Source organism: Dryobates pubescens, chromosome Z (assembly GCF_014839835.1).
Source record: "Dryobates pubescens isolate bDryPub1 chromosome Z, bDryPub1.pri, whole genome shotgun sequence".
NCBI classification, from domain to species: domain Eukaryota; kingdom Metazoa; phylum Chordata; class Aves; order Piciformes; family Picidae; genus Dryobates; species Dryobates pubescens.
Genome location: NC_071657.1, coordinates 124,396,668 through 124,417,521, shown reverse-complemented (window position 1 = coordinate 124,417,521; position 20,854 = coordinate 124,396,668). Strand labels below are relative to the sequence as shown.

Here is a 20,854-nt window from a genome sequence, read left to right as displayed (position 1 = left end):
AGAGAAACCTCAACCCTATCATTTCATTTAAAAACTGCTGTACAATTACCAGCCTTGATACGTGGCAGAGATATTCTAAGAAACATACATTATTTGCCAACCATGTAGCTTTCATGAGACACGGAGCAGTTCTGTGTAGCATGTCTCCTCTCATTAAAAAGGAGACAGGTACAACGCTGACATTGCTGTTAAGAAGAGATAGAAAACACTAGAAAGTTCTTGTTGTCTGGGATACTGATTTAAAATCCACTGACAAGCTGCACTATTCCTATAAAGACTCAAAGACTAAGGCTTAAAATACTTACTTGATAATGTCTCCTTCAAGAGCAATCACTCGTTTAATGATCTTCTGTTCAGGGTTTCTAGGAGACCTGAGACAAGGGATAAGGTTATACAATCAGTAATGTTCCTGTTGTTTTACGAAAATTAGAAGAAATTCCACAAAGAAATAGATACTATTAAAGTCATCAGGTCATTTAGGTAAACCCCGCCTAGAAAATTGTGGAAGTTTGAAAAAATAGTTGCAATGCTTTCTTCAAGTTTTAGCTATATCCAAAGATTCTTAATGCCATACAATGTTTTCACTGTGTTATTTTTCCTACAAGCACGTTTTTCTGAGTGGATTCTTATCTTGCATTACACAGTATTATGAGAAAGTAATGCTCAGCTTGCATGCCCAGCCTGAATCCTTCAACTTCCTGGATGAATATTAATAGGTAGAACTACTAGACATGTTATTCTACCATAGTTTGACAGCTTAATGTAGAAATATATGAACCATAAAATTTCTGTCTTTTCTATATACTTTACCTCTTTTTTTTTCTTTTTTTTTTTTTTTCATTCTACACTTTCAATTATTTAACTGTGCAAACTTAGCAGTATTTTCATGTTATTTAAAAGATTCTTTTTATATGCTACTTTTATTTAGGGAAGTCAGTGAAAGAACAAACGGTTTTGATTTTCTGCTGCTGCTGAGTTCTCTCTATTAGACTCTTAAGTACAGCCTGCTAGACATTCAGTCATAAGAGTCTGATATTACAGTTTTCATGCCTAAAAACACTGGCCATGACATTCTCATCTCTGGTCAAGTGGTAGCACACTAAGATCACATCTCATTAAAAAGTGTAGCAGAGATGAGGCTGTATGAAAAACACACCCACACTGCTGCACGACTAAAGGCATTTGCATTTCTCTTTCAGCTCCAAAATTTAGAAAGAGTTCCAGACTTACTCAATTTTCTTTAATATCAAGCTAAACAAATTATTTCAAACATTTTAAAAGTGTCTTGGGTTTTTGTGTGCATTAATATAATTGAAATTTATTTATATTTCAAGGTACTGAAATAAAATTCAAGAAGCATAATTTCAAATTTAGAAAAAAAACTTGTTCCATTTTACACTTTACCAAGCCTGAAACCCCTTTTCTTCACAAGCAGTGTGGAGCACTGAACATTCATAGAGACCATAGTTTGATTCCTCACTTACCACTGGAATTTTCAAATCATAACATCATTCACAGTAATATTTTATTTAGCATTAACTTTAACCAAAGAGCTGTATATTCCAGTTCGGTCTTGACTTTCATCTTCTTTCCAAGGCTAAGAACACACACTTTTGTAAGATTGTACATGTTAGTCTTGGGATGAATTAATCAAGATTTGGATGCATATATGGTTTAAATATATGGAGTATCCACAGCACTGCTCCCTTGCAGGCTTCAGTGCAAACTCACTTGAGCATTGACCACCTCTTATACTCAATCACAGCACCGTCTAAGAAAGCCATTATTATTACAAGCTATTATAAAATAAAAATATTTACCAAAAAAAAACCAACTTTAATGTTAATTGATTTAATCCTTAATTCATTTAGATTCAGATTGTAATATTTTCTTATAAAATTCAAGTAATGGAAATAATAATGCATAATATATGTGAACAAGTGTGTATTTCTTACAGAGCAAATGAAAACAAATATTAAGCTTGCTCTTTTAAAACTCTCTTCCAGTTTAACAACTTAGTTTCAAAGGTACTTTGAAATTCCCCATGTAAGCACTTTGACTTGATTAGTATGCATATATTGTACTGTAATTACTGACCTCTCCCTTAATTTGCCTGCCTCCTGCAAAAAAAAAGTTGTAATGACCTTGAGTAAACATCATTCTAAATCTGAGATAGGAGCACTTATTCTGAGAATGGTTAGTCATCTGCTAGTAATGACATATTTAACCAAAACACATAATGTATTGGAAAGACTTCAAGGAATTTCTTTTACATAGTTATTACAAAGGTAACGGAGCAACTTGCCTTGGTACTGTCCTTAGACACATCAAGGACAAGAGGGCCATTAGGAGCAGTCAACATGGTTTTACCAAAGGGAAGTCATGTTGGCCAAGCTGATGGCCTTTTGTGAGGACATAACCAGGTAGATAGAGCAGTGGATGTGGTTTATCTTGATTTCAGTAAAGCATTTGACACTGTCTCCCTCAGCATCCTTGCAGCTAAACTGAGGAAGTGTGGTCTTGATAATCAGGTGGGAAGAAATGAGATTTCTTACACACAGTGAACATATGTTGTCCCCCAAAGACAGATTTCAGAGTATATAAATATCATTACTATGAATTAATAACAACTATTTGTACGTTTGCCAGTGAGGTGCATATCTGACATTTCCCAGGTCAGTCACCATTCCTTGACAATTTTCCAGATCAGTTTCTCAAAGAGTTTAGCTTACATCTTCCTCAGTAAAGATATTTCTTCATCTACACATAAGCAGGTATTAAGGATAGCAATGCAAGTAGAAACTCTCAGGATGACTATGAAAATCTCAAGCACGTTAAAAATGCACAAGCAGCAGTTAGCAACAGGTGAGGAATTCACTAGGAAAAAAATAAACCCAATTCTTCAGTGACCACTCCACTCATAGTCAATTTTCCTTTTCCATGAAGAAAAGTGGAAAACAGGCAAGTATAGTGGTGTGTCCCTCAAACCACCGGGTTTGAGGACAATTAATTGTTACCAATTTCTCTTCAGATACCAGTATTCCTTTTTCATGTACCTTGGGAGACTGATGACATTTTAATATAAAAGGAAAGCAATGGCCTGTGTAGCATCCAAGACTAGTAAGTATGTCTTTAGTCAAAAAACAATTGTTTAAACTTTACCAACAGGTCACCTAATGGCTGGCTTCAAATTACATAACAAAAGAAATACATCCTCCCTATCTGAAGTACTTTCACTCTGCCTTAGCAACAACTTTTAATTTGTACCAAACTTTAAGTTTATGCACAGCACAATGAAGAAATCTCAGCCTGATGCACAAAGATGGGAACCACGACATCAAAATCCAGAGTCTGAAGATAAATAATTTACCAAGAGAACATTAGACACTTGGTATGTGTGTGTTTGTGGTTTACCAGGTGCAGTCTCAGCAACTCAGCATAAGCAATTTGCCACAATTAGCTTCTGGTAATAATCCTAGCTTCTCCTCATAAACCTATATGTTTTTTCTTATTCTGTATTGACTTTGAGCTGTATAGTTTTCAACCACACCCAGCTTTCCTTAAAAACTAATTACCAATTCCACCACGGCAAAATACAGAGGAAAAAAAAAAATGACCGTGTCACCCCTGTATCACTAACTTTGGATCAAAGCCTCTCACATTCAGTCATTTGTTTGAAAAGGAATTCAGAGGGAAAGGTTAAGCAGAGGTGATTATGGCAGATTCCAGTTCCTTATTCACCCACAAGAAGTACTTAAAGACACAATAATCTAACCTTCAGCCTACAAACTATTCTGGAGCAGGTATCCTTTTATCTATCTAATTGTTGACTGCTGGAAAAATAAAAGCAGAATACGTAGGAAATCTCCCTCTCCCACTTAGTTCTGCAAAGAGTTCATTTTCATTTCCATTAAAAACAAAAACCACAACACCACACCAAACGCCAAAACAAACAAACACACAAAAATCACAAACAACAAAAACAAACCAAAACAGCTTTTGAGAGCTGGAGACACTGAATATCATTATGGAGAGAAAATATTGACTAGTATGGAGACTGATTGGTTAGCATCATCTGAGTTTTATCAGTGATGTATCCTCAAAACCCAGAGACTGAAGTACTAATAGTTCACAACTTCATAAGAAAGATTGCTTCTTCAGAAGGAATAGAATAATGTTTGAATCTCTATTAGCAAGTGATACTGCTCTATTTCACGAAGACACTGACAACCTTTCCTACCTATTACTCAATATCCCTTCTACAATAAAAATGAAACATTTCTTTATGTTAAATGAAACATTTCATTATCTCTTACAAAAAACCCCATACATACATACAGACACGTATTTACAGATGCCATCCATTCTTCTATGTACAACTCTACTGAACAGTGTGGCATTGCAGTACTACAAAGCATGTTTGCAAGATAAGACAAGAAGAATGACACAGTCAGCAGGAAATCCACTGTTTAGCAAGCAAATGTCAGATACAAATGCTGACAGTCCTTTGAAGGCTGTTGTGTTTCCTGATTGAGCAACTGAGTACTTCAGTCACAATATTGCTTCTCAACATTTTCCTTTCCATCATTTGGCCACTGATTAGCACAATGGTAAATAATTGCTCAGTTAACTAATTAATGTGTGATCAATCATGAAATTTTCATTACATTTCCACTTTTGTATGTGTTATTTGACTCTCATTCTTTGAGTTGTATAACTACACTCCTCTAAAATGTGCCCACAGTAAATCATACTCAGGAGCTTGAAACTGAAGTTTTGTCAGGCTTTTAGAGACAGGTATTTTTTAGGCTATATCTTAAGATCCCAGCAAGATAAGTGAAAGAAGATGATTCATTTCCTTATACTAATATGTATCCCCAAATGCTATGTGATATCATTCCCTGCTGAGCATGCAGTCTCTGTGATAAATCAAAAAAGGTAACCTATCAGTTCAGGATAACGATTAAACACAATGTTTGATGCTCAGACATAATGTAGACACACCAAAAGTAATTGTATTTTTCAACTGATATTAGCACAATAGCTATCACAAAAAGAAGAAAGCAATTAGATTTGAATAACAGTAAAGTCTAATTAAATAAATTCTAAAAAATACAATATTTTTTTCCCCCTAAAACAAGATAAAGAGAGTTTTTGAGTTCTTGGTCTAACACTGTGATCCAAGCCATTCACTTAGTGACCTCTGCATTTCTCAAACCCAATTCCTGTCTGATCAAAACCTCCAGCTTAGACTTGATTTAAACTTGTGGGAATTTCCAGAAAAAAATGTTACCTCCTCCTTGAGTCTTCTGGAAACCCAGAAAACACCTAGAGCTGTTTGTCATTTCTGTTTCCAGTTTCTGTTACATGGAATTACCGCATTAGATGTATCCATTAACTAGGTCCGATATTTGTATCCAGTTTAGACCCACAAACACACAACTGGAAAAAGTGATGAACCACCAAAATAATAGTAATAGAAGACTAACAGAAATAAGGAAATAAGAGTTTGTGCAGATTAGAGATGAGGCAAAGAGTATAACTGCTATTGTCATCTATCTCACTGGTGATGGAGGTAAGGAAACAGCATGAGTTACACCAAGGAAAATTCCAGTTGAATACCAAAAAATTCTCACATTGCATGTGGTTAAGCAGTGGTGCAGGTTGCACAAAGAGGCTGGGAAATCACAAAGGCACTCAGAATTCACCTGGACAAAGCTCTGAGCAGCCTGACCCAACTTCAGAGTTGAATCTGCCTTAGTACTAGATAACCACAAGAGGTGCCTTGCAACATAAATGTATGTACAGTCTTCATGCTTATTCAAACATATGAAGCATTATGATGATACCATAAAAAACAACATCTTCTGTCTGGAGATGCAGGCTGTGATTGCCCATTAGAATGGGCTGCCTGGGGAGGTGGTGGAGTCGCCATCATTGAAGGTGTTCAGGAGGAGACTTGATGGGGTGCTTGGTGCCGTGGGTTAGTTGATTAGGTGGGTTGGATTGGTTGATGGGTTGGACGCGATGATCTTGAAGGTCTCTTCCAACCTGGTTTATTCTATGTATTCCATGTATTCTAAGAGACCATACCAATCACCTTAATTAACAGCTTTTCTGTCTCTTTGAATAGTACTGAAATCTATTATGGACTGTTCTTAGAGAAGGTTATGACATCAAGTCTCAAACATTCTGATTGACAATGGGACTATCATCCAGAGACATTATTCCAAAGTTTAATTATCCTTGCTATTAGGAAATTGCATCTCTATTCAAAACTGTATTTATCCAACTTCAATTTTAACTTCTTGCCTTCTCCACGACAGAGAAACTCTACATCTTATTTCTTCTTCTTGCAGAAACATTTAGGCACAACATTTCATATTAAATTTCTCCTGGACTTATCATCTAGAACTGCCTAAAATTCTTAGCATACAGTTAGTTTACCAGTTCAAGAGCTACCATTTTTGTGGCCATGCTTCAAACTTCCTCCAGCATTTCCATTTTCTTTAAGGTACACTGACATGAGACCCTAGTATTATTCAGCTTGGATTAATACTCCACTTAACAACAAATTAAGTAGAGTAGCCTGGCTTTATTATGCTGGTTCAATGTAAAATCCCTTTACTATTTCTTAATATTCCATTTATTTTATATATTCATGCAATAAGTTCATCCTTTTCATCCTGAGCTACTGTCAAAAATACACAAGTGACATCTAAACCCTTCCCTTAATAAAACCCTAACTAAAACAGTAAACCGGTAAAGTTTTGATTACTACTTGCACTTCACCTTCTGTAAAGCATGTGTTTGCATAGTAACCATGTTGTTCAGATCATGCTGTAATGACATGGCTACCTCATTATGTCTGCCTATCGCTGCAAGCGATCTTGCAAGTCTAGTCAATGATTGTGAAGCCTACTGACAAAACTACTAACTACCTTTGGATCATAAAGCAATGTCCCAGAAATATTACCAGCCACATATTTCTTCCAACCATGTCTACATCTTCACAGTAGAACCAAGCCTGCTTATAATGTGTCTAGTGCGCCCCACATTAATTCCATAAAAATGAATTTTCTAGATCAGGATAGTGAGTGGTAGCTAAAAGTCATTTTGAAGAAACCAAATACATTATATTGTGGCCTGTATCAAAATCTTATTTATCTAGTTGGTTTGTAACTTTATTGACAAAACATATGACAAGTTTGTCTGATAAAACCTATTTCTGAATTGATTGACCTTAAACATATTTTTGCTTCAACTGACAGAATGAGAAATAAAGCACATAATCAGTTTGCTTGGACAAAATATGTCTAAGGCCCTTCTCTTTAAAATACTGGAAATTTATTGCAAGTCTTGGAGTCATTTGTATTTCTTCTTTGTTTTTCTTCCCCTTCAACTGATAAAGAGGCATTTTCCAAATGGAAAATGCTACACTACAGAATTTGAGTCCATGCTTGTCTGTCAATAGTAATGTTTGAAAGAGTTTTGACCTTAAACAGTGTTATAACTTTAAAGGAAGTGAAATAGATAACCAATATATTATTTTTTTTCAAATAGAAATGCTATGTAGAAATCCTTTGTAATTGTGACAACGCTCGTAGATAACGAGAGCAATGGAAAACATTCAATTGCTCCTGGATTTCCTCTGGGCTAAATTTGAGGAAGTAGGCCCCAGTCCTAATAAATACTGATTTAATAAATAATTTTGAACATTCACCATTTTCAGCCACAATTTACAAAACAAGTACTTGAGACAGCAGCTGCACCAACTGTTAGGCATAAGTTCCAGTGATGCTTGATTTGCTCAGCAGCTCCAGTGGAAAATATGTACAAATATATAATTAAAAATATGAGGAAGATGGTGTTTCTAATAATATCCTGTAATTCTTAATTTAAGTCCACATTACATTAGCATTTCTTAGTGAAACCTTTGTTTAAAAGCAAAATTACTGCCAAAAAACATTTTGTTTTTACTGAAAGTAGTGTTTTATAACTATAGATTTCAAGGAAAGGTAGTATTTTATTTTTATTAAATTTTATACTGTTTGCATATAAGCTACAACAATGCTTCCTTGAAACTTCATGATGAATCCTGAGCAATCTCTAAAGACAAATAACAATCTGAATATATCACCTGCACAAAGCCTCAGTAAAGGAGTCACACTCTTTGCCATGTAGCCATGCAATAATTAGAACATGTGAATGATTTTCTCAAGCAATTCTTGAACAACCATGCTTGTTCCTTCTTTCCTGTTCTCACAGACCCCATTTTTTAGATCCTCTCCAATACTGAGTTTTCAAACAAGAGTAGGAAAGTATTTCTCCAAGGATAATAAAAAACCTAGTTTACGTGGTCAACATCCATCAATAATGTTTCTTCTGGTACCAGATGTTATTTAGCAATGATTTCTTATATTAAGATGAAGAAGGGGTTGGAAGGAAACAAATAAAGGTCTGCGTATTTTCAAAGCAGCTGAGTTTTCTCTGGTATATCTACAGCATGCTATAGAGTTGCATTCTTATTGTTAGATGAGATATCAGTAGCAGAAGATTTTCAGCATTTTTTACAATTCATTTGGACTTTTGTCAGTGGATAACTAGGGGCTCTCTCCAGTGTAAACCAGATATATCATTCCTGCATGACCTAATGAACCAAGCCTTTCTAACATTTCAATCCAACAATCAAAACTGCATCTGAAAAACTCTCTGCACTACATACAAGACAAAGTAAAGAAAAAGACAGAAAGGAAAAGAATAATCAAGTACATCTTAATTAGAAATTAACATTTAAAAATTTGAGATAGTTTGCTAAAGTGAGGCAAGAATAAAAGAAGAAAAAGGAAAATTGAAAAGTCTAATTTAAATGTTCCAGTGCAATAAAACTAATTGGTACTGCCAGACTGTATGACAAGTCACTCAAAAACCCCTCCAAAATACTACAGTAACTCAGAAGCATAGCTACCATTTTGAAGTAAAATCTCATTTAATTGGTTCTCAGCCTCGCAATCTGACCAATTTGAGGTTAAATGACTCAGCTGCTTGTAATGCAGACTGTGATCACAATAGTTACGTGCACTTGACCTTCTTCCTGTTAACAGAGAGACTCAATTAATTACTTGCTGTTTTAACTGGCCGTTTCACCTTATCGTCACCTTTTCCAAAATGGATGAAAAACTCTATACCTTAACCTTCGACTCTGAAAACACACACAGAAATATTTATCTACCAAATAGGAAGTTAGCTTCTATGTAAGCTTCTATGCTTAAGTCAACAACAGTAATACATTCATTAACCATTATGCTGTAGCATAGGAACGATATTTTTCATTCCAAAATCTGCCCAAACAGTCTGCTGTGAAATGGAAACAAAATGTGACTTACTTCTGCTGCACACAACAAAAGGAAAGGCATAGAAAGCTGCAAAATATCATCAAATGCTTGCAAATCATCCCCAGGTTGCCATAAGGGATGCTAGCCAGAAATAATTTAATTAATACATAATCAATTATTAGGATTCTTAATATTATGCTTCCTTTTAAAGAATGCAAAAGCATTAAAGAATGAGTATCCCTCATTTTTGGGATTAGGCCTGTGTTCAGTGGCAACTGAACAGTTGCTGTCCTAAGATGCTAATTGAGACCTCACACTACATGTTGTGCAGCAATTTTCAATTATTATTCCTTTCCAATAGTAGTCCAGAAAAACAGTTATATAACACCACCACAATTATTGAAGAAAGTGCTGAAAGCATATTTAGATGTGGAAAATATCAGTCAGTTAGGCAACAAAATATTATCTTAAAAGAAATTTAGAATTAAGAAGCTTGATTCTCACATTGTCTCTACTGGAGTCCAAGTTAGCACCTCTAATAGGGTTAATACAATAATTAGGAAATAAAATTGTCATTCTGAAGTATCTGCAGGTTTTGTCTATCTTTGAAATCACCTAAACTCCATAAGGACATTACTTTGTTAATGTTCTTAATACTATTTGAGGCACCTGTTAAGAAAAATCTGTTGATACTTCTAAGTAGCATGATACTTTCGTAAATGTAATCTCCATTATGGTCAAGAAACTAAGCCTTCTGGATGAGTTAAGTCTGTTATAGTCAGGGCACAGAAGGTAATAGACAATTAGAGCAGGATGAATCATGCTTCAGAGGAGAATCTCTCTCCTCATGACTACAAAGGAAGCCAGATGTCAGCTTAGTCTAACCATCTTAAAGTTGAATTATTAAAGACAAATGGATTTAAAAACATTGTTTTGACTACCTTATAAGTATATTCAGCAGATTCTTTTTAAAATAATACAGGAAAGCAAGCAAACTACTGATGGTGAGGTTAAGGGAAGATTATTATGTCAGTGTAAATTCACACATAAACAAACCAACCATCCAACCAATAATTGAAAAGATCTGTACAGAGGCAAATAGAAGTCTTAGAAGTTATTTTAATCATTTTAGTAAATAATGCCACGTAGAATAAAGCCACTTTTTCAGTGTGCATGACATAGAAAAGGAAAATCAGAAGAGGAAGTCAACCTCAATTAACCATAGCTTGGCTATTGTAACAGAAATCCTTGTAATGATAAGAGTTATGATCTGCTTTTAAGGAACTGGCAAAGAGCAGCAATGGATAATTTAATAGAGAGGACTTTTGCACATGATATTCCTTCTCAAAATCTGATCTTCTGTGTCAACAGGTCACCAAGCATTGTGCTCCATTTGATACTAATTGCATTATCCTCTACTTATGTGCTTTCACAGATAGCAGAAGGGACCCTGCAAAATCATAGAATGGTTTGGATTGGAAGGGACCTTAAAAATCATCTAGTTCCAATCCCCCCCAACCCCACCATGGGCAGGGACATCTTTCACTATACCAGGTTGCTCAAGGTCCTGTCCAACCTGGCCTTAAACACCTCCAGGGAGGGGATATCTACAACTTCCTTGGGCAACCTGTTCCAGTGTCTCGCTCCCACGTTGTAAATTTTTTTTTCCTAATGTCCAGTCTAAATCCACCTCTTGCAGCTAAAAGCCATTTGCCCTCATTCTATCACTACAAGCCCTTGTAAAAAGTCCCTCCCAGCTTTGCTGTAAGCCCCCTTCAGGTACTGGAAGGCTGCTATAAGGTCTCCCTGGAGACTCCTCATGTCCAGATTGAACAAGTGCAACTCTCACAGCCTGTCCCCATAGGGAAGGTGCTCCAGCCCTCTGATCATGTTCATGGCCTCCTCTGGACTCGCTCCAAAGGTTTGATGTCCTTCTTGTGCACCAGAACTGGAAGCAGTACTCCAGGTGGGGTCTCACAAGAGCAGAATAGAGGGGTAGAATCACCTTACTCATCCTGTTGGTCATACTTCCCATGCTTCAGTCTGCTCTGGTTATTCCACCCAAAAGGAATTCTTCAGTCTCAGGCACCAGCAAAATCAGCCCTAGCCCCATCCATTTGTCAAACCAAGTCCCTGTGTGACATTTTCCCTCAGAAGATCCCTGTCATCCTTTCTTCAAGTAAATGATATGCTGCTCAGAATATTGCTAGAAAAGGGAGAGACTAACAATAGAGAAGAGGAGGGAAGGAAAAGGATGAATTAAACTTTGCAGACACATCTTACACACTATGAGGATACATTCCTCACTCTCCTCCCTTCAAACAATTTATCATTTTTAAGCTGTATTATATTTTTTTTCAGGGTGGACCCATGTTAGAAGAAGGTGAATTCTAGCTTTGTTACATCCCAAAAGGAAAATATGGGCAGCTGCCATGAAATAACTGTTTGGTAACGCATCTGTAAATCTGAGACACAATGTTATAACATTTAATTCATTTAAATTGATATTGAGCCTAATACCTTTTGTTTGATTAAAGCACAACTTAGCATCCTACCTAGATTTGAAGATTCTAATGAATGTTTACTTTCTGTTCCATGTTTTCCACTGGTTAAGCACCATTATCCTTCACATTTGAAGTTGTCCAAAACACTTTAAATTTTTCCTCAAGGTGAAGTTTTATGTACAAAATAGGGCCAGATGGAAAAACTTTCACTGACCATGATTTCTCATGGCAAATTATGAGTAGAACTACAGAAGAGGTTCCTTCTCTCAAGACATGGAAGACAGTTATATTCATAGAATACATAGAATAAACCAGGTTGGAAGAGACCTTCAAGATCATCGCGTCCAACCCATCAACCAATCCAACACCACCCAAACAACTAACCCATGGCACCAAGCACCCCATCAAGTCTTCTCCTGAAAACCTCCAGTGATGGCGACTCCACCACCTCCCCAGGCAGCCCATTCCAATGGGCAATCACTCTTTCTGTATAGAACTTTTTCCTAACATCTAGCCTGAACCTCCCCTGGCGCAACCTGAGACTGTGTCCTCTTGTCCTGGTACTGGCCGCCTGGGAGAAGAGACTAACATCTGTCTGTCTACATTTTACATCCTGAAAGTCTCTAGCCTATCCAAAGATAGATGCAAGATCTGTGTTCTTTTAAACTCTTACATTCCACTATCACCAAGACTACTTTCCACATTATTTCCTGTTGTCTGTTTGAAAAAAAATTAAACATAGGGTGGAAAAATTGCAGTCCTCTCATATCACCTCCAGTAATCTTTTTGCATTTCTTTAAACTTTCTCCTGTCTTCTACTACACTACCTTGTGTTTGCTGGCCTAAACCTCGGGTAAACTGTAAGAAGTGGTTGTTTCAGCCACAGGAAAATGTCACTTTAAAAAAAAACAAAGTATGTTTGAAAACAAAAATCAGTGTAATCTAAAGAAGAGGTATTCCATGTGGTAGTGAGAGTGTGAAATGAGGAAAATAATTATGTATTTCTGTCTTATTGACTTTCTTGTTTTGGTGCACATGATAGAAGTGGTTAACTTGCTCAAATTTATATCATAGGAATCTAAGTAGAAAATTTTTTAAAGGTCAAACAGACTAGCAGAAAGCTTGTTCAAATGCGTATGTCCCAAATAAACAATAAAGCTTATGAACTTAAAAAGCATATATCAAGAACTATGAATTTGTTTGAATAGCCACAAGAAAGGCAATGTAAAAAAAAATTACTTAAGATCCTTGATAGCTCAGTGCTAGTCCACCCAGCTGACAGTTGTGTGAGTAAATAAATTTATGCACCAACCTTGGCTGGCAGATCTCAGATCACATTTGTTCATTTAAATATACTTCCACGTATGATAAAATGGTTTGCAGTCTGGTCTTTGAAAAGTCAATAGAGTTGTAGCTATACTCATAAAAGTAAAAGATATTTCACAGTTTATGGAAAATCCCAACCTACCTTCATAAAATACTAAATACATTTAAGCAGAGAGTATATGGATTACATTTCACAGTACTTGCAACAGTGTACATTCTAAAACAATTTTGTAAGCTACGATAAGTGCTCATAATGATATTATGAACACTAATGTATTTTTTTTTTCTCTCACAATATTAATGATGTCAAAAGATTGGTTTTGGAGATAAGGTGCAGAGAGAGAATAAAAACTTGTATAAACTAGAATTTTTACTGCCAAGTTCATTTGTGAATAAATGAATTTTAGATTGCTGGCAGCAGTTCAATAAGACATCACATACCTTCCAGAAAATTTTTAGACTGTAAGTATCTTAATGAGACAGATGCGGTCTTCTCCACAACCGCTGAATCACGATTTCATCATTCATGTAGTGCAGTAGAAAATGTAAGAATGAAATTATAAAGACCTCCTCCATTCCAATACAACAAGCCCTAAAAAGCTTAATAAATTTTGGATAGAAAATTAGCTATAGAAACACTGGTGCATACTCTGTATTCAATGTTTTTCATTATGTGTGGAAATGTAGCCCTGTGTTCAACTGATCAGTTCATAACCATACATAATTTAGAAAGTAGTAGCATAGTACAAATGAAATTTTATGAAATGAGCAGTGGTACTGAATACCCAACTTAAGATACCTGAGGGCCTCATTTCTTCCTTAGTTAACAGTTCCTTTTCTACTTATTTCAGAGTGAGTATGAAAGTCATTAGGTATATAGAAAAAAATTGAGCTTGTCAAATAATATGTGTCTGAATGACTCTTAATGGTGAGCTGTAGGTGATTATATCATTCAGTCTTCCATTTATGAAATGGTATGATCCGTGAATGCATGCATTCAACAGCAAAAACAAGGAAGAGATCATTACTAGATTTCTGACTAGCCAGATATACCATCTCCTTTGCCTTGAGAAAATGCTTTTAGATCTTTTTGGAATTCTTCACAGGCAAATATATTATTTTCTTTCTTATTAGATTGAAAAATTAACTCCTTGGTTCGACCTTGTACCTGCCTCACTCCTGAAGAGTTGTCTGGCAAGCTGGACTCTCGGGTGTCCCAACCATGACCCTAGCTTGGGCCCACACTATTTTTCGTAGAATCTCTCAAGTTGTAAGGGATCCATAAGGGTCACTGAATCCAACTCCTGGACTGCCTAAAACTAAATCATAGGACTAAGGGCTCCATCCAGGTATTCCTCGAACTCTAGGATGCTTGGTTTTGTGACCGCTTCCTTGGGCCCTGGGGAGCCTGTTCCAGCAATCAACTACTGTCTCAATGAAGAACTTTTTCTTAATGTCCAATCTGAACTTTCCTTGATGCAGCTTCATTCCATTTCTTAGTGCCCTGTTGCCAGTCACCAGAAAGAGATCAGCACCTCCTCTTTCACTGCCCTCCTTGAAGAAGGCATAGACTCCAATGAAGACATCCCCCAGCCTTCTCTTCTCCAAGCTGAACGAGTTAAGTGACATCAGCTACTCCCCTCGAGTAGCTTCCCTCGAGTCCTTTCACCATCTTGTTCACTCCCCTCTAAACCCACTTCAATAGCCTGATGTCCTTCTTTTACTGAGGCACCCAAAATCACATACAGTACTTGAGCACTGCCCCCCACCTAGTGCAGTGCAGAGTGGGGCAATCACCTCTCTCAAACAGTAAGCAGGACACAAATGATCCTTTTAGCAGCCAGGGTACAGCATTCACTGTTGATCAACTTGCCATCAACCCAAACTCCCAGCTCTCTTTTGTAGGAATGCTTTTCAGCCTCTTGTCCCCCAGTTTGCACACACAACCAGGTCTATCCTGTCCCAGATGGAGAACCCAGCACTTGCTCTTGTTAAGTTTCAAACAGCTGGTGATTGTCCAGCTCTCTTAGCCTATCCTGACCTCTCAGTAAGGCCTCTCTACCCGTGAGTAAACCTGCAGCTCCTTCACATTGCCCTACTATATAGTCCTACTCAAGAAATGCATAGGTTTGAGGGGACAGAGAAGGGCCTCACAAATGTTTCTGAAGACCTATTTATGACAGAATGTGGGGGTTTTTTGCAGGGAGTGACTGTCCTGCCACTCTCTGTCCCCAGCTCCCTGTGCCACTTCTCTTCCTGCCTGCTCTTGTTACTCCCTGAGCGTTTTCAGCTGCAACTCTTTAAGCAGTCATGCCACCCACTAAGCCAGATTGCCTTTGTCTAAATTCATAGAGTACTAAAGCACTGATTAGCATTGACAAAGTGGCTTTAGCATAACTAAAATAAATTTTTAATTACTTTAATTAAACAAATGCAAATTCCCAAATGTAGATGAGTCTAAACCAGTTTAACAAAACCTAGTCAATTTCCACTCATGTTCTTGATTATTCTCTATGTCATAGAAACAGGTATCCCTTGAGGATGGCAAATAAATGAAAGCTTCTGGGTATTGAGTAAAAGAAATTGCATCTGCCAGCTGGTAAGATCATTCCAAAACCTAGATGAACAGCTCAGGGCAAGAGAAGAAATTGCTACTTTGAACAGGAAACAGGAAGCTTCAGAGGTTTTGACACCTCTGTCACACATCGAGCAACTGCATGCTAAAAGTTGTACAATCCAGCCCATCAATGGGCAGGAGACTAAACTTTGCTGAACTGTGGCATGGAATGGATGGATGAACAGAAGAACTGAAGGAGAGAAATTGTTTGATCTTGCAGCAACTGGCAAAAATATCAGGGAGTACCTACAAGCTTTGGTTGGAAGGCAGTAATTAATGGCATTCAAGAAACTAGCCACAAAAAAGCTGAGGGCTTTTTATTTTGTTTTCGGGTTCTCTTTATTAAAATTACTACTCGGAGTGGAGTGATAGTAACTTTTTACAGTGCTATAACTCAGTTCCTTGCAACTTTTTGATTACACACACAGAGTCCCCGGTTAAATTCATTGAAGCAAATTTGAGGTTTGCTTTACTCTATTTGGTGTGCTAAGTTAAAAATGAATGATGTTACAAAAAAATAGAGCCTGTTATCTACTAAGTGTAGCTTCCCATTTGCCATCATGAGGCATGAGGATTATGGTAACAGCAGGGGAAGGAATGGGCCCTAATGGCCTCCTGAGTCTGTGTTCATCATCATTTGTGTAGAGCTTAACAACACTCTGTCTCAGATCACCAGCCCACTCACTCACCCAGCTACGTTCCTGCTATTTTCAAGTACTCTGCTTCATTAAACCTTAAAAGGGCTCTGATTGCAGGCCACAGTTGGGAAGTGGTTATGCACTTTCTTCCTCTCTGTAATTAATACAAGGAAGTCTTTGGAGTCTTACTCTCACGTTTCCAATGTAGCTTCATTTCAGTCTATTTTTTTCTACAAGGACAGGCAATTCTTGCTTTCTCTATTTGGGCAGAGATTTAACGTGAGAGTTTTCTCTGCCCTTAAATGTGAGAGTGGGGATATTTTTAAACTATTTACTGTAGCAATGAATGGCCAGTGTGGCCACAGGTGATTTAACAGAATACACACTGGAATGAGACAGTTCTAAATAGATTTTCTCACTATGAACAACACTTGCTGAAGTCAAATCCTGTAGGAATAAACAGAATTGACAGATAACACATATAAAATAACCTACTGTACAAAGCTATTGTTTGCACAGTACACATAACTACATATTTGGTTTCTTGACAGCTGAAAAATCACTTACAGATATTTACTGTTTTCAAGGTTATGTAACATAGAGAATACCAAGCAACATTTAAAAACTTAGTGAAAAAACAATGAAACTTCTAAAAATACATTATTTAGTAGAAGTGAGGATCAGCACAATAATAAGTTTCACTGAAATGAAAGTTTCAGAGATTTTTGCAATTAATGACTATGTATAAGCTCACTTGACAAAGTGGCTAGGTATTACAGACAAAGCATCACTTTCACAACGTATTCAACTGTGCAAGTGCTAATAACTGTCTCTCAGTAAAAGTACAATCACATAAATAGGCTCACTGTCATCTAGGGCTGAGAAATTGCCTCTCTGTTTCAGGAAAAAAAAATATCTGCCCAGCCCCATTCTCCTTGCTGAAAAGGATTGCCAGCTCTCTCTCTGGTCATTTCTCCTGTGGCCCCAAAAAATGACCATAAAGATAAAGTACCAACACACCACGCCCCAGGAAAAAAGTTCAAACACAATATGTCCTGCTTTTCATGCAGTGGAAGGCAATTCCTATAGGCCTCCTATCCATTAGAACACACATACCACCTCCAAAGATGGTCAAAATCTAGGGAGGATGTTAGCAGGAGTGATACCTTCTCTTTACCAAGTAGAAGATCATGTATAGGTAATATAAGCAAGTATTTTGTGTCTTCTAAAATAAAACCAGTGAAAGAAGGTTTCTCCTGTATCTTGTTCTAATTTTGTTCCTGACAAAAAATATTATTCAAAACCTATCTGTTTGTTTACTCACAGAGTTTTCTGACACTAGTATCTGCTGATTTCTACCTGAAGAAAAGAAAACCCAGTTGTGATTTCATTCAGAGCCCTCTGGGTGCTGCTTCCTGCATCATCATCTTCAGGACTCCAAGCTTTTTTGGTAACACTTGATATCAAGTGTCTTCACAAAAGCTTCACAAAAATTAATTGCAGTGGAAAATGGGCATGTGATTTCTAAATAAAATTCTTGTTAAATAATAACAGCTTGACTGCATTTAGCAAGCATGTGACAAGGCTGAAATTTAACCAAGTCTTTAAAGTGAAAGAGCAAAGTGAGTCTCAACAGAGGTCATACTATCTAACTTCAAAAGAAGCCTTATGACCTAATCTTGTTTGAATCATTTAAGATTGTTCTTTCTCACTGGGGTTTATTACAAAGCTTCTGGTGAAAATACTTGCTTTCAAAACATAAGGATTTTTTTTCTTTACACTGTAGTAAATATCTTCTTTCTACAGATCAGCAATTGCTTGTACTTTTCCCTCGTCCACAGATGCTGCTTATTGAGAACTTGCATTCAAATGATATTGTTTCTAATTTTGAAGTAGAGTGGGATTCTGCTAGGTAAAAATGTGAAACAGAAGGAAACTGACAGACATCATGAAGTTATTTTCTAATATTGAAAACGTTTGAAACTGATTCTAGAACTTGAAAAATTTTTAACAGCATATGAGATCACTGGAATGCACAGGAAAAACCCAATTAGCAATGACATACAACCCCATGTCCTTTGTTTTGCTAATTACAAGGGGATTGAGAAAACTGACACTGGCACTTTTACCTTTATTCCTGAGAAATTAGCTGGTCTTTAAGAAATAAAAATCAAACAGCATTAAATTACACAGGCCTATTAACCATGTGAGCTTTTGCTCCTCAACTCTAAATAAGTCGGTTTCTAATGTCAGTGCTAAAAGTCAAGGTCAATTTGATTGCACCTTCAAAAATCCAAGAAAACAAACACAGTATATTTTTCTAGGATATATCAAGCTACAACAAATTAAGTTAACTGTACTCAGGTTAACTTCTATAGAAAAAAATGATAGAAAAAGTTGCTCTGATGAAGCTGTAAATAACTACTGAACCAATTTCAAATTCAAATTTAGCTCAAGATTTTAAGTTTAACCAAATTTAAGAAGATTAATGTATATGGAATAGGGTTGATTTTTCCCCTTAGGATCATAGAATCATTAAGGTTGTAAAAGACCTTTAAGATCATCGAATCCAACCATAACCCAGCTACCATGATCACTAAACTATATCCTGAAGTGCCACACACCTGCTACTTGAACATCTTCAAGGATGGCAAGTCTACCACCTCCCTGGGCAGCCTGTTCCCATGCCTCACTGTTTTTTCAGCTGAATTTTTTTCCTAATATCCACTCTAAGAGTCCCCTGGCATAACTTAAGGCCATTTCCTCTCTTTCTATCACTGGTTACTTGGAAGAGACCAACACCACCTTCACTACAACCTCCTTTCAGGTAGTTTTAGAGAGCAATAACATCTACCCCAGCCTTGTCTTTTCCAGACCAAACAACCCCAGTTCCCTCAGCCACTCCTTGTATGGCATTACCTTCTGAAATCCTTGCCAGCCTCAATGCTCTTCTATGGACACATTCCAGGACCCCAACATTTTTCCTATACATTGGTACCCAGCAATGAACACAGTACTCAAGGTATGGCCTCACCAGAGCCAAGTACAGGAGCATGATTATTTCCCTATTCCTGCTAGATTCTTACCTTTGCATTCAAAAAATTAAAGGTAATTTTCAAGAAAAAGTGACAAAAACAAATCATCTGAGTCCTGAAGCAGACTTCTTTGAAAAGAAATAAAGATACTTTTAATTGCTGCCTTTTCCAGAGAGGGGGTTTGGATCTCCTTAGACAAGTAAATGACACCTGATTCATTTTGGCAACAGAATAGGAATACAGCAATGTTATAGCATATGAAACCACAGACTTACTAGTTAGTAATAAGCAGGGGAATTATTCCTTCCTTATTAAGTATGACACATGTTTTATTGTCATCCAACAATACGTCACAGTGAAGCATCTTTAATGCACCCAGCAACCACCAATGCCTTTAAGAATTAAGTTTGAATCAAAGAAATATATTATTTCCCTCTGAAAATAACTTCTGTAATTACGACTTCCTTTTAGCTAGTTGTCTTTCTAAATGTCTTGCCAAGAATTTTATACTTTACAGAAGATTCGTTAGGCAGGTTTAATATGAACATTCAAGCATTTGTTTATTTAAAAAAATTCATCCAAAAGCACCAAAATTCAATGCCAATATCAAGATAGTTTTGAGTAAGGCATAAATTCAGGCATGCTACAACTGTTCGTATTCATTCAGATCACTTATTTCACAGCGAATGTATTAGTGTTGTCCTTCTATGTCACTTGCACTCAATTCCTGGACTTAAACTAAACTGGCTAATATCCAGCTACAAATCACTTACTTAGAGTTATCATTCCCATGGTGAGTATTCATTGGATCAGAAAGGTAATATAAAATGAAAGATGATTATAAACAACTACTTGTAACATGATCTTTAACCTAACCCTGTAGCTATCCACTAATGCCTGGTTATTTTCCATTCATGGGCAACAGTCCCTGTACTGTGAGTAATTAATATACAAGCAAATATTTTATGCAAACCAGATGACTACTGACTGGTATTTTGCAGACCACACCCACTAACAGCTGTGAGGGAACTTTCAAAATTCATTCAGTGGAAATTCTTTGAATGAATTTTTTAAATGATCAAAAATAGAGCTGGAAACACTGTGACTAGCAATAAGACAGTGAGGAGGAAGTAACCATCTCTTATAAAACTCTCAAGGAAAACAAAAAGTTTTAGTAAATACTATGTCAATTAAATACTTAATCTACATAACAACAACTGAAGTAATCAACAGTAAGCTCTGTAAGCCTACTCTGTTAGAATAGAATAGAATAAACCAGGTTGGAAGAGACCTTCAAGATCATCATGTCCAGCCTATCATCCAACACCACCTAATCAACTAAACCATGCAACCAAGCACCCTATCAAGTCTCCTCCTGAACACCTCCAGTGATGGTGAC

The 20,854-nt window shown here is 36.7% G+C and overlaps 1 protein-coding gene across 1 annotated transcript in view; it reads right to left on the bottom strand.

Moving 5' to 3' along the window:
• The window catches only part of IMMP2L (inner mitochondrial membrane peptidase subunit 2), a 438,966-nt gene that overhangs the window by 138,807 nt on the left and 279,305 nt on the right, over window positions 1-20,854 (bottom strand). The window contains exon 4 of the mRNA XM_054178716.1: window positions 306-371. Coding sequence (XP_054034691.1) covers window positions 306-371 — 66 coding nt within the window. The remainder of the gene's footprint in view (window positions 1-305; window positions 372-20,854) is intronic.